The sequence below is a fragment of the Lissotriton helveticus genome, chromosome 3_1 (assembly GCF_964261635.1).
Source record: "Lissotriton helveticus chromosome 3_1, aLisHel1.1, whole genome shotgun sequence".
NCBI lineage: Eukaryota > Metazoa > Chordata > Amphibia > Caudata > Salamandridae > Lissotriton > Lissotriton helveticus.
Genome location: NC_136061.1, coordinates 437,699,711 through 437,714,107, shown reverse-complemented (window position 1 = coordinate 437,714,107; position 14,397 = coordinate 437,699,711). Strand labels below are relative to the sequence as shown.

The 14,397-nt window shown below is 48.1% G+C and overlaps 1 protein-coding gene across 2 annotated transcripts in view; it reads right to left on the bottom strand.

The window, feature by feature from the left end:
- MDH1B (malate dehydrogenase 1B) overlaps positions 1-14,397 on the bottom strand; it is a 277,259-nt gene that overhangs the window by 206,839 nt on the left and 56,023 nt on the right. For both annotated transcript variants that reach the window (XM_078680298.1, XM_078680299.1), the window contains one exon: positions 2,816-2,958. In XM_078680298.1, coding sequence (XP_078536424.1) covers positions 2,816-2,958 — 143 coding nt within the window. The remainder of the gene's footprint in view (positions 1-2,815; positions 2,959-14,397) is intronic.

The window sequence follows — 14,397 nt, the reverse complement described above, 5'->3', positions numbered from 1 at the left end:
ATGTTTTACTTTTCACTGCGATCTTATTATGTTAGGTTGGTTATGTGTACTGCACAGTATGGGCACACAAAGATAGGAAGCGTAAACTGGAATGAGAGCAAGGAGTGCTGCGGATGGAGTGGTCTCTTCTGAAATGGTAGTATTTCACCAACAGTCTATGTGCTACTGGGGTATGACAAAAGAGGTTGAAGTAGGTGTGTGGAAGTGAGGGGTGATAGTGCGAAGAATCATGCTTAGCAGAGAGTTTCGTCACAGAGAGGTACCAGGGTGGATCACAATTATGTATTTTTTGCAATTTATATTAATTTTTACAATTTATTATACATACACTGATGACAGGTGCTGTCAAGCTCTTGTGTGCTGTGCAAGATGAGCTACTAATCTTCTCACAGGGTTGCAATACTATAAATGACCATGTGTCGAGACCCCACGCACCACACCCAACTCTTCCAACACAAGACCTTCTATAACAAGAAATACAGATCCAGAGTTCTGCCTGCACCCACTCGGGACACTTTGAATGCTACAATGCCACAAGAGGGGTACTGAGAGCTACACAAATGCTATATTGCATAATATCACGTGAACAGCCAGTAGTGACAATTTGCTACAGCACTGCTCTCCCTTATTGTCATATCAGACCAGCACTTCTTAACACCTTCGGTGCGGGGCTGTTCCCCCCGCTGTGTTGGGGGGCGGGCGCGTACAGCGCCCCGGTGCTCATGACGAAGTCAGCTCGTCATGAGCCACGGCTACGCCCATGTTGTCAGTCATGCTTGCCCCCTGCGTGCCCATGTTGTCAGTCATGCTTGCCCCCTGCGTGCCAATGTTGTCAGTCATGCTTGCCCCCTGCGCGCCCATGTTGTCAGTCATGCTTGCCTCCTGCGCGTGTGTGTATGTGTGTGTGTGTGTGCAAATGCAATAGGTCTCGCATTTGTGAGAGATTAAGCTATTGGCATTTTAAATGACAATGCCATTTATTTATCTGTTTTCAAAACCAACAAATAAATACAAAATTTGTCATTTACAATGCCAATAGCTCTAACTTTTACAAAGGCGAAACCGTTGCATTGTAAATGCTTGTTTTTTTAGTTGACACCCTACTAGAGCTGTAATAAAGGCGAAACCAGTCCTGGGTTGCTTGTGTTCTGGAACAGGAAGAACCTGGTCTGGCAGTTCGGGCTTTATTGTTCCCCTGAGGAGCAGGGTCAAGACTGATTTGCATATGGCTGGGTTCAAACGGAGTTGGCATGGTAGGCAAAAAATGAAAGGCAGATCTGCATTCATGGGACGTTATGTGATTTGTGTAGTCAAGACAAATGTTGTTACATTAAACAATGGACATGTGTGAAGTATGTCTACACTTGTGAAATGTAAAGATGTTACCAACTCAAGAGGTGTAACACTCCTGCTCAAGAATGCCAAGATTCTAGCCTGCCATTTGGCGATAATGTTGTGCAGAGACAGATTACTATGCATTTATTGTGGAAAGATTACATAATTCCTTGAAATATGGATTGTTTTTTTTGTTTTTTTTTGTTTTTGGTTTGGTTTTGTTTTTTTTGGGAATAAGTTTATTATATTTACAGTTAAATGTGCTTTAGATCACAGTGCAAGCATTACAGAAATCAAACTGTGGTGCCACCAGTGCTAAAAATGGGCAAAATCAGGGGCTATTAATGAGGCAATATGAGCCCCCCCCCCTCCTATTTCCGGATCCCCAGGTCCGGAAATAGGAGGGGGTGCTCATGTTCCTGTATTTGGCCCCCGGGAGCTGCGGGCCCAGGTCAGAGTCAGTTTGGTTAGTCATTATCTGAGGGTGTCCCTTCAGGGTCCCCAGACTTTCTCCGCTTTAATGGCCAGCCATGGTTGGTTATGTTTGATACTCATATACACTGTTCCTACCTTGAGAAGTGTTGTATCCATTGCTCCAACGCAACAGCTACATTGCATGTATTTATCTAAAAGGTCTTCAAATAATTTAGAGAGGTGCACGACTCTAAATTGGACTCACCCAAGTATGAAAATAGTAAGTAAATAATATATTGTGGGCACAGGACCTCCTTTAAACTGTATTTTAGAGTAAATTGTGGGTGGCTACTGGTGATTTCCATAGTCCACTCCCCTATGTACCCCAGGCTTCAGAGCCCAGGTTTAGTGGGACTGAAGACTAGTCACTGAAATATTCCATTAAGGTGCCACCTGACCTCCTCTGGACGCCTCTAGATGCTATGTTATGCTAGTTAGGCCAATGCTAGTCCTCCCGTTTGGAGTTCTTCCTCTTGTTCCTTCACTTTAGTCGCTTTTGATTTAGTAATTTTGAGTAGGCTGTCTAGTCTGATGGCAGAGTTCTACGACACTGCTTAATAGTTGTTAGTCTCCTCTGATCTCGGTCACCCCTCATACCCTCTCTTAGTGTCCTTAATGTCTTCCACCAGTAGTCCTCGGCTCCCCTGGAGACTAACAGGGGTTGAGCTGCCACAAGAAGCCCCCCTCACCAATGAAAGGCGTGAATGAAAATCTGGAGCCCAGACTGACTCTGGAGTTATCCTAGAAAAGGAAAACGCTAAATCATGGCAATCTACAATTCATATCCACTAGCTCATCTGTGGGTGCTTTCATGATATGTGCAAAGCAAAAACTACTGTAAAAGGTTGGTCACGGGAAGAGAACAAGGACAGAAGAATTCCATTGTTTTGGATGCCAAGGTCCTTGGCACTAGCACCACTGATTCTTACACCACCATCACTAAATCAATCAACGCACGCTCCTCTTCGATTTACTATACCGGACTGGAAAACCATCAGAGACTCACCTGGTTATCCAGACCTCTAGGGGTTTAATCAGGCTTCGGAGCTCATCCTCTTCCTTTTGAATTTCTATATGGGTCTTCAGATTCTCTTCACCAATCTTCAGCATCAAATCTGTCATCATGTTGGAGGTGTTGAAGTAGTAATGCTAAAACACAAGTGGGTAAAAATATGATAACAAGAAAGTCTCATCCCAATGTAATAAACAGCACTAATGATGAAAGGAGACTGTATAGGCAGTTTGGTGTATTTAATCTCAACATCCTGAATTAAGACTATGGTGGTTTTAGTTATTTTCTACTGTTAGGACTACAGAACGAAGTAATACAGTGCTTGAATATTACTCACTGTGGTGTGATATTACCACAGAGGTTAATCTTCCTTCCTCAACTCCACCAAACCCTTGCCTCTAAGGCATTGCTGTCAATCTTCAGATAAGCATGGAAGGCTCAGGATAAAAGAAAAAGAATTATCTTCAGCATCACTCTACTACCAGGAGTTTATGAGATCCTTCCCATTATTAACTCGGTGAGGCTCGCTGCGCCATAACCACACATGCACTTAAACCACACATGCATGTCTGCTACAAAGGCGCCCCCATATCTATAACTGAGCTTTTTCCTTCACTAAAAAGAGCCAATCTGTATGAACAGGCTGACGTGAGAATGAAGTGTTGGTGGGACAGTGTTGATAATAGGAAAGTACCTGTTTACTAAGGGTAATTGAGTCACAAAAAAGGGAATCTTATCTTACTCTTACGTCCTGGCTTTTTCCCCAGTGACAAAATGTGTGTAAACTTCACTTTAACTGAGATTAAGAAAATGCCTGTTTTCAACTCGTCTCACAAGCTCAGAGATTGCCCATGTTGTGCACCACTGTCCAGCTGCCCCCACCTTTTTATCCCCTGCGCCGCTGGGCTAATTCCCCCGCGCTGCGGGAGCGAGGGCGGCCGCGCGCGGCGCCTCGGTGCTTGTGACGAGCTCGGCTCGTCATGCAGCATGGTGGCGCTGTGCTCATGACGAGCTAAAGTCATCATGACCACGCCCGCTCAATGGAACGCCCAGCACAGCAGGGGAATTATCCCCGCATGGGCATTCCGAGGTGGGTATGACGAGCTCAGCTCGTCATGGGCAGAGCTCCACTGTGCCCATGACGAGCTGAGCTCATCATGAGCGCAGAAGGTGTTAAGCTCCTCAAATAAGGTGTTGTTGGAACAGTATTCGTTTCACAAAGCTTCAGACTGGAATGCCGTTCAGACAAGGTATAATTGCAGGAATAGAGCACCAATCATTCTGGTCGAAGTCACATAAAAAATAGTTACTTACCTGTACACTATGGTTCTCCAGTATTATCTTTCATAGATTCACATGCTTGTATCTTCCCCGTCGTCAAGGTGGGAGTCTCCCGGTAAAAGAATAACCATAGCAGTAGAAGAAAAAACTGCCTGGAAACCATAGAGTAGTAAAACAATAGGCAACCTCTCCTCCTCATTATGTGGTCCAAACCACAGCCAATCAGCTGCCAGCACCAGCTTACACCATCCCCAGCAGATGTGAGGAAAGGATGTTTGACTCTGCAGCCACGGGGACCAGGAGTTGTTGACGACAACCAGGAGCCAGATGTGAGCTGTTCCACGAAGATGTCAAGAGCTGAGAGGTCGGAGTCTAGATGGAGCACCAACAAGCCTTGGCAAAAGCAACCCACGCAGGAAAGTCAAGCAGGTTACGATGCGGACCAGCAAGGTCCAGGGGACTCACCAAGCAATGGAGAGTCAGGACACGTCTGGAGCAAACAGGAAAGCCCAAAAGAAATCAAGATAACCCTCAGGAGGGCCCACAGGCCAAATGACCAGGAGTTGCGAGGGGACCTCGAGCAAAATTGCAAAGTACCAGCCCATGGAGAACTCGGTCCAAGGAGGTCGGAGTTCTTCGGTGCAAAGACTGCCCAAGGTCAGGATTACACGCACAAACCAATGCACAAGCTTGGGAATCACCAACAAGCATATGCACTTGCAAATGGACGCGGTGCACAGGGGTTCGAGTTATGCACTCCCCACGAGGGATACTGGTCTCAAACTTGATGAGAGGGCAGATCGACCTTAGAGACCTTCGTAACCCACCTCCTGTGTTGCTGAAGTTTTTGGAATCCGCAGGAGCTCAGGAGCAGCAGACCAGTCAGTTGCGTTGAGGTGCCTGCGAATGCAGGGGAGTGAGTCCTTCACCCCAAGGGAGATTCTTTAGTTGTTCTTAGTGCACACCAGGTCCTGCACAGAGCCTGTATGGAGCAAGGGAGCAGACAAAGCTTTGGACGGAAAGGGGGATGAAGTTGAGCCCAGTCAAGGTCTAGCGAAGTCTAGAGTGTCCAGATGGTCGAAGGTCAGTGGTTTCTTCTTGTAGAATCTTGTCCACGTAAAAATCTAGAGTCTTACAGCCATGTAATCCCTTTTGTACCCACTGGAGATGGTTGGACAGATTCAGGGGACCCTCCTAGGGGAGGGTCCGGACAAGTCCTTTGTCCAGTTTCGTGCCAGAACAGGAGCCAATGGCTCCCAGGACTAGTTTGAACTGGACTATGCAAAGGGACACCAAATGTGCACCAGGTGCAGACTTTCAGGCACTCTCAGAGTGCACCCACCCAGCCCCAATACACTAAATCCTGTCTGGGAGGTGGTCACACCTCCCTGTGACAGGATGTCTATTTTGCTACCTTTCCCTGCTCGAGCTTGGCTCAGCAGCAGGAAGGCAGAAATGTGTCCCTGGTCGGCAGCATCCATTTTATGCTGCCTGGGTCGAGAAGCCTGGCACCGGATACACCAGTGACCCGCGAAGCTCGCTTCAAAAGGGTAGAATCATCCCTCCCGCGCCGGTTAGCGCTGTGGAGGTATGATTCCAAGGTGTTTGATACCATTTACCGCAAGGTTATTTTGCATATCTACCTATATGTCCGACTGAGTCACAGACAACCCGGGAGAATGGTCTCCGAAGGCTGCAGAGAGGCTCTACTCATGCAGGGGCACCCTCTTACTTAAATCCCAGCACCCTGCCTTCAGGATTGGCCTGCTATAGGGGTGACTTATAAGTTTTTAGTGTAGTGACCACTAGATATAATTAACCTATATCTAAAGTATGTGGTGCAAGCACCAGCGTACACAGGAGCAGACAAAATGGATCTACAGGAGCAGACCTGTAGATCCATTTTGCATGGCCTCTCGTGGGAGACATAATACATGCTTCAGCACATGGGAGGCCTCTGAGATACCTATGCCCTGGGTACATGGTTAACATATACTAGGGACTTATAAGGGTACCCCAGTATCCAATCTGGAGTGTACCAAAGTACATACATGACAATTCCAAGGAGAAAGCAGATAGACTGGGGTCCTGATTAGCAGGATCCCAGGCAGACTAGTCAAAAACAGCACAATCAAGCAAAACGTTGGCCCAGGTACACAACCTCACCCTGCCCTATCTGGCACTCAGTAGCCTTGATTGTGAGGCCTGCCTTTTCCAGGGCATGCAGAACATTTCTTAGGTGGACCAGGTGATCCTCCCACGTGGAACTAAAGAAAGCAATATAATCAAGATAAGCTGCCCCATAGTCTTCCAGGCCTGTGAGCACTTTGCTCACCAACCTTTGAAATGTGGCAGGTGCATTTCTCAGACCAAAGGGCATCACAATAAATTGATAATGCCCACTAGGGGTTGAAAATGCTGTCTTGGATTTGGCATCCTCAGCTAGTCTAATTTGCCAATATCCAGCAGTGAGGTCAAATGTGCTCAAGAACTTGGCTGAGGCTAAAGGATCAATGGGCTCATCTACCATGGGAATAGGGTGAGCATGAGTCCTAGTGACTGCATTGAGCCCCCTGTAGTCCACACAAAACCAGATTCCCCTTTCACCATCCTGGGTATGAGGTTTGGGTACCAGGACCACTGGATTAACCCGAGGGTACAATGACTCCCAATTCCAACATCTGTTGGAACTAAGTCCTGATACAGTCCCTGACATAGTCAGGTTGCCAGTAAATCTTATTTCTAACAGGCAGACTTTCACCGGTGTCCACATCATGGGTACACCAAGTGGTCTGACTAGGAGTCAGGGAGAACATATGTCTGTACTGATTGAGGACCTTCCTGCAATCAGTCTGTTGCTGTTCAGTGAGGCTGTGTGTCAAGTCTACAACATCACCTGTGCCATCATCAGGGTTCTGTGAGAGGAGGTCAAGGAGTGGGTCATTCTCTTCCTCCTGTCCCCCATAAGTAGCTATGAGAAAGCCCAGGTCTGCCCTGTCAACACATGGCTTGAGTCTGTTCCCATGAAGCTCCCTATGGGTGCCCCTGGGAGTTCCAAGGTCCACCAGGTAGGTGACCTCTCCCTTTTGCTCAAGAATGGTATGGGGTCCACTCCACTTGTCCCGGAGAGCTGCTGGGGCCACAGGCTCCAACACCATACCTTCTGTCCTGGCTGATACACCGTCAGTACTGCCTTTTGGTCATGCCAAGCTTTCTGTAATTCTTGGCTAGCCTCAAGGTTTTTACTTGCCTTCGTCATATACTCAGCCATCCTGGAGCAGAGACCAAGTACATAGTCCACTATGTCTTGCTAGGGTGGTTTGAGAGGTAACTCCTATCCCTCCTTCACTAAACACAAGGGACCCCTAACTGGATGTCCAAACAGAAGTTCAAATGGGCTGTAGCCAACCCCCTTCTGAGGAACCTCTATGTAGGCAAAGAAAAGGCAGGACAATAGGACATCCCATTTTCGCCTAAGCTTTTCTGGGAGGCCCATGATCATGCCCTTCAGGGATTTGTTGATCCTTTCAACTAACCCACTGCATTGTGGATGATAGGGTGTGGTAAATTTGTAATTTGCTCTACAGTCCTTCCACATAGCAGTAATGTAACTGGACATGAGGTTTGAACCTCTGTCAGTTAAGACCCCACTAGGGAAACCCATTCTGGAAATAAATTCCAGTAGGGCCGTGACCACCACAGGAGCTGTGGTGGTTCTAAGGGGTATTGCTTCTGGGTACGTAGTGGCATGGTCCACCACCACTTGAATATATCTGTACCCAGAGGCTGTTGGAGCATCCATGGGGCCAATTATGTCAATCTCAACCCTCTCAAAGGGGAACCCCCACCAAAGGTAGTGGTATCAGGGGGGCCTTTGTGGTACCACCTGCCTTACCACTGGCTTGACAGGTGGTACAGGAGCGAGAAAACTCCTTTGTGTCTTTTCACATGTGAGGCCAGTGAAAGTGAGGGACGAGTCTGTCCCAGGTCTTGCTTTGGACTATGTGTCCTTCTAAAGGGATATCATGTGCCAGTGACAGTAGGAAGCCCCTAAATTTCAAAGGTATAACCAACCTCCTGGTGGCACCAGGATTGGGGTCTCTACCCTCTGAGTAAAGGAGTCTCTCATCCCAGTAGATCCTGTGGGACCCACTGGTACGCCCAACAGCCTCAGCAGCAGCTTGCTGTCTGAGGGGTTCAAGAGAGGGGCAGCTGTGCTGCTCCTGACTCAGATCTGCCCTGGAAGGGCCCCTTGTCCCAAATAACTCAACCTGATCAGGTTTGAGTTCCTCTGAGACAGTTCCTTCACAGGGACTGAGAACATCTTCCCCAGGAGACTGATCCTCACTCTAAGTCTGGGGGGAAGACACTGCTTTACCCCTACTGCTCCTTCTCTTGGAAGGTACCTGGTCCATTGTTCCAGGATACAGGGCCTGTTCAGTTGAAGACAGTTTGGCCTGTGACGTAGTCACAGCAAACACATCTACAGAGATGCCCAACATAGCTGCATGTGTCCTGAGTTCCACTTCAGCCCAGGCTGATGTCTCCAAATCATTGCCCAACAAGCATTCCACATGGAGGTATGAGCTAACCACAACCTTCTTAGGGCCTGTTACCCCTCCCCAGCTGAAATTAACAACTGCCAAGGAAAGGTCTGTCCTGACATTGTTAGCATTGGTCACTTGGTACATCTCACCAAGTATGATCTGGTCAGGGCCCACAAGATCTATTGTCACCATTGTGACACATGCTTCTGTGTCCTTATATGGTATGGCCTCCTTACCATTGATTAAAGGATGTTGTCTGTATTTGTCCAAATTACTGGGACTTACAAAGAGGGAGGCAATAGCCATGCCTCCATCACAGACTAGAACAGCCTGAGCTGGAGTTCTGACTAGGCCAGAACCCATCTCAATTCCCACGATTAAACTCAACTATAACCTTGTTCCCTGTACGACCACTTGGAGCTGAACTAGTGGGAACAGTTGCCTTAGAGGCAGTGGTAGTGGGAGGAGGATCCTTGAACAAATAGCATCTTTTGTCCAATGGGTTTTCTCCAAACACAGGAAGCACCAAGTTTTTTTTTGCCTTTACCCTTGTTAGACTGTGACCTCCCCCCACTCCCCAATGCAGGTGTCTGGGGCCCTGGTGAAGACTTCTGGTCTCTACCCTTTTCCCCACCCTTATTTGAAGGTTTAGCATCTTGCTTCTTCTGGTCACCACCATGGTTCAGATTTTTCTGCTTCAACCTGGTTCTGCCCACCTAGCTAACTTCTTTCCCAGTTCTTGGGGAGAAGTCAGATCAGAGTCAACCAGGTACTGATGCAACAGCAGATTTTGGCGATTATTAAGGATCTGCTATCTCATAATCAAATTGTACAATCCTTTGAAATCATTCACTTTGCTGCTAAGTAACCAGCCTTCCAGGGCCTTATTAGAACAATCTACAAAGACTACACTGTCCAGAGTCTGTGTCTTCTGGGTGTCTCTGTACTTAGTCCTGTATTGTTCAGTGGTTAAGCCAAACCCATGAATGAGAGCACTCTACAGGACTAAATAGTTGTCAGAATCCTCTTCTCTAACAGCGAGGAGCGTACCTATACCTTTGTCAGCAAAGGAGACCCACAATATAGCTGCCGACTGCTCTTGAGGGACTTCTGTACTTTACAGGCCCTCTCCAAAGCAGTTATCCATGTATGGATGTAATGCCAAACAGGGTAGGGAGGGACAATGGAGGAGAAGCGTGGCCAATGGTGGAGAAGCGTGGCTCAGTGGTTAGAGGCGGCAGACCCGGAAGCTGAGATCGACCGTGGACCAGGGTTCGATTCCCCGCCTCGGGCTCAAAAATTCCACGGACTCGACAATTCTCGCTCTGGTGCCTACTCAACTCACGGGGTCACACTCTGCGACTCTGGGCAATAGCTTGCTTAATCTCCACTACGGCCCCTCGCGGCGGGATGCCTGGCTTTCACCTTGTGGACACCCTGCCGGAGTTTCTCACAAGGGAATACCAGGACGGGTTCCCTAAGCAAGCGCCGGGACGCTTACGGGCAGCTGTGCGCTTTACAAGTCCAGCACATTTACAATCTTGCTCCGGTTCCTATGATCATAAGAAGTTTCTTTAATCCTAGGGACACTGTTGCTGCAACCATGGGACTCTAGTCCCAACCAATTCCTAGCCTTCTGGGGCTCTAGGGATTCCCGATCCAGGGCCAATTGCTCTAGCCTGAGCCTAAGCTTGGCTTTCTCAAGCTCTAGAAATTGGCACTATCTGTCATAAGAGTCATCTTTCTTATGAGATATGGAGGTCCCTACAGACTGTCCTGAATGGTTAGATTCTGCACAGGGAGATCTAGATCTCCTTGGTAAACTCTGCACTCTTCCAGGAGTAGTAAAGAGAGGGTCACAGGGGCCTTCTCCACCCTCTTCCTGAAGATGTGAGTTGTCCAGGGGGTGATCATCTTGATCTTCCTGGCCAGCGTTTGAGTCTAATTCAAAAAAGGTTTCCCCTTCTGTCCTGTCCTCATTCCCTGCCCCGCCCACTCTTTCTACCTCATCTGACCCTGGGGTCGTCCTAAGGTCATCTAAGAGTAACACCTCAATAAGACGTTGGGTGTTGGCATTTCTACCTGTCTCCAACTTTCTAGCTACACACATGAGTTTAAATTTTTTGAATCCAAACCCATTGTACTTAGGAGTCAGAGAGCCTCTGGCTTCTCCTTTAGAATACATACTAGTGTGTTGTAGTGTATATACCTACCTAACCTAGTGGGAACTAAACTCTCTTAGGTTGGAGAAAGGGTGTGCTAGACCCTTAACTTACCCAACCCAAAGTTCAGTTGAACTTACTTATTTTAATCTTTAAGTATTATATGTGCCTAACACTTTAGTGGTTTTCAGTTAATCAATCCAAGAGATTTATCTGGTAAAACAATGCAGGCTTGAATCCCAACTGCTGCACACTGATGTGAGAAGTTGGCCTGGTATATGATGTCCACTAATTAAAGTGGGCATCTTGCACCAGTCCAAACGACCCTTATGATGTATGAGGTCAAAGATAACCTTTAGAAAGCTATTCTAGTGGTAGCTGTGGAGAGCAGCTTTCAGGCTTAATCTTGAAGGAATGTAAAGCAGCTTGTTTGACCAGAATATCACCTTGTGAATTAATCAAATGAAAGGAGAACCACACAGTAGTTATATAAAAATATGTATTTATTAATATAACACTCTCTACTGTCCTCTACACGAGGATAGAACACAACGCACACAATATGAGATCAACAGAACAGTTGTAAGTAGCACAATACACAGTGGGCTCTAGGGGAGACCAAACCATATACTAAAATAGTGGAATAATAATCATGACTGGACTAGAGATAGTGCCTAGGGAACGTAGAATCACTGGGACCCCAAGGAACCACCCAAGGTGATGACACAGGGACCCAACGGAGGACGGATGCAGTGAGGAAACATGACCAGCGTGCTCCGTGCAACTCCATGGGAAAGTCGCGGGTGGAAATTGAAAGTTTAAGGACCCTTCTAGGAGGACCACTAACAAACGCTTTGGGACTTAAGAGGTTGGCGAGCCACCCCACCCGTGCATACTGTAGTACCTGAGTTACCTATCCCAGAGGACCCGGGTGCATAGGTCTGAAGTGGTGTCGGAAACCACCGTCGTTCTCAATGGAGGGCTGTGAAGAAGTACTGCTGCCATGAAGGTGAAAAGGGTCCGGTGGAATCCATGTCTGGATTCCGGAAGGAAGGAACCTGAAAGCAGAGGGGACAGAGCCTGGGTCACTTCAGAGTGACCAGGGGCTCGGTAGACAAATGACCACCGATGTCAGGTTTTTCAGGTGTGAGGAAGGGATGCTTGACTCTGCAGCCAAGGGCACCAGGAGACGTCGACAATGACCAGGAGCCAGACGCGAGCTGTCCCACGAAGGATTTTGAGTGCTGAGGTGTCGGTGTCCAACTGGAGCACCAACAAGCCTTGGCAAAAGCAACCCACGCAGGAAGGTCAAGCAGGTTACCGTGTGAACCAGCAAGGTTCAGGGGACTCACCAAGCAATGGGGAGTCAGGGCACATCTGGAGCTACCAGGAAAGCCAAAAAGAAATCAAGATGACTCTCAGGAGGACCCACAGGCCGAAGGACCAGGAGTCGCAAGGGGACCTCGAGCAAGATTGCAAAGTACCAGCCCACGGAGCACTCGGTGCGAGGAGGCCGGAGTTCTTTGGTGCAAATACGGCTCAGGGTCAGGACTAGACAGACTCCAATACACAAGCTCGGGAATTGTCAACAAGTATATGCACTTGCAAATGGATGCAGTGCACAGGGGTTCAAGTTATGCAGTCCCCTTGAGGGATAATGGCCTCAAACTTGCTGAGAGGGCAGATCAACCTCAGGGACCTTCGTAACCCACCTCCTGTTTTGCTGAAGTCTTCGGAGTCCGCAGGTGCTCAGGAGCAGCTGACCGGTCAGTTGCGTTGAGGTGCCTGCGAATGCAGGGGAGTGACTCCTTCACCCCAAGGGAGATTCTTTAGTTGTTCTTAGTGCACACCAGGTCCTGCACAGAGCCTGCATGGAGCAAGGGAGCAGACAAAGCTTTGGACGGAAAGGGGGATGAAGTTGAGCCCAGTCAAGGTCTAGCGAAGTCTAGAGTGTCCAGATGGTCGAAGGTCAGTGGTTTCTTCTTGTAGAATCTTGTCCACGTAAAAATCTAGAGTCTTACAGCCATGTAATCCCTTTTGTACCCACTGGAGATGGTTGGACAGATTCAGGGGACCCTCCTAGGGGAGGGTCCGGACAAGTCCTTTGTCCAGTTTCGTGCCAGAGCAGGAGCCAATGGCTCCCAGGACTAGTTTGAACTGGACTATGCAAAGGGACACCAAATGTGCCCCAGGTGCAGACTTTCAGGCACTCTCAGAGTGCACCCACCCAGCCCCAATACACTAAATCCTGTCTGGGAGGTGGTCACACCTCCCTGTGACAGGATGTCTATTTTGCTACCTTTCCCTGCTCGAGCTTGGCTCAGCAGCAGGAGGGCAGAAATGTGTCCCTGGTCGGCAGCATCCGTTTTATGCTGCCTGGGTCGAGAAGCCTGGCACCGGATACACCAGTGACCCGCGAAGCTCGCTTCAAAAGGGTAGAATCATCCCTCCCGCGCCGGTTAGCGCTGTGGAGGTATGATTCCAAGGTGTTTGATACCATTTACCGCAAGGTTATTTTGCATATCTACCTATATGTCCGACTGAGTCACAGACAACCCGGGAGAATGGTCTCCGAAGGCTGCAGAGAGGCTCTACTCATGCAGGGGCACCCTCTTACTTAAATCCCAGCACCCTGCCTTCAGGATTGATATGGCCTGCTATAGGGGTGACTTATAAGTTTTTAGTGTAGTGACCACTAGATATAATTAACCTATATCTAAAGTATGTGGTGCAAGCACCAGCTTACACAGGAGCAGACAAAATGGATCTACAGGAGCAGACCTGTAGATCCATTTTGCATGGCCTCTCGTGGGAGACATAATACATGCTTCAGCCCATGGGAGGCCTCTGAGATACCTATGCCCTGGGTACATGGTTAACATATACTAGGGACTTATAAGGGTACCCCAGTATCCAATCTGGAGTGTACCAAAGTACATACATGACAATTCCAAGGAGAAAGCAGATAGACTGGGGTCCTGATTAGCAGGATCCCAGGCAGACTAGTCAAAAACAGCACAATCAAGCAAAACGTTGGCCCAGGTACACAACCTCACCCTGCCCTATCTGGCACTCAGTAGCCTTGATTGTGAGGCCTGCCTTTTCCAGGGCATGCAGAACATTTCTTAGGTGGACCAGGTGATCCTCCCACGTGGAACTAAAGAAAGCAATATAATCAAGATAAGCTGCCCCATAGTCTTCCAGGCCTGTGAGCACTTTGCTCACCAACCTTTGAAATGTGGCAGGTGCATTTCTCAGACCAAAGGGCATCACAATAAATTGATAATGCCCACTAGGGGTTGAAAATGCTGTCTTGGATTTGGCATCCTCAGCTAGTCTAATTTGCCAATATCCAGCAGTGAGGTCAAATGTGCTCAAGAACTTGGCTGAGGCTAAAGGATCAATGGGCTCATCTACCATGGGAATAGGGTGAGCATGAGTCCTAGTGACTGCATTGAGCCCCCTGTAGTCCACACAAAACCACATTCCCCTTTTACCATCCTGGGTATGAGGTTTGGGTACCAGGACCACTGGATTAACCCAAGGGCTATCCGAGGGTACAATGACTCCCAATTCCAACATCTGT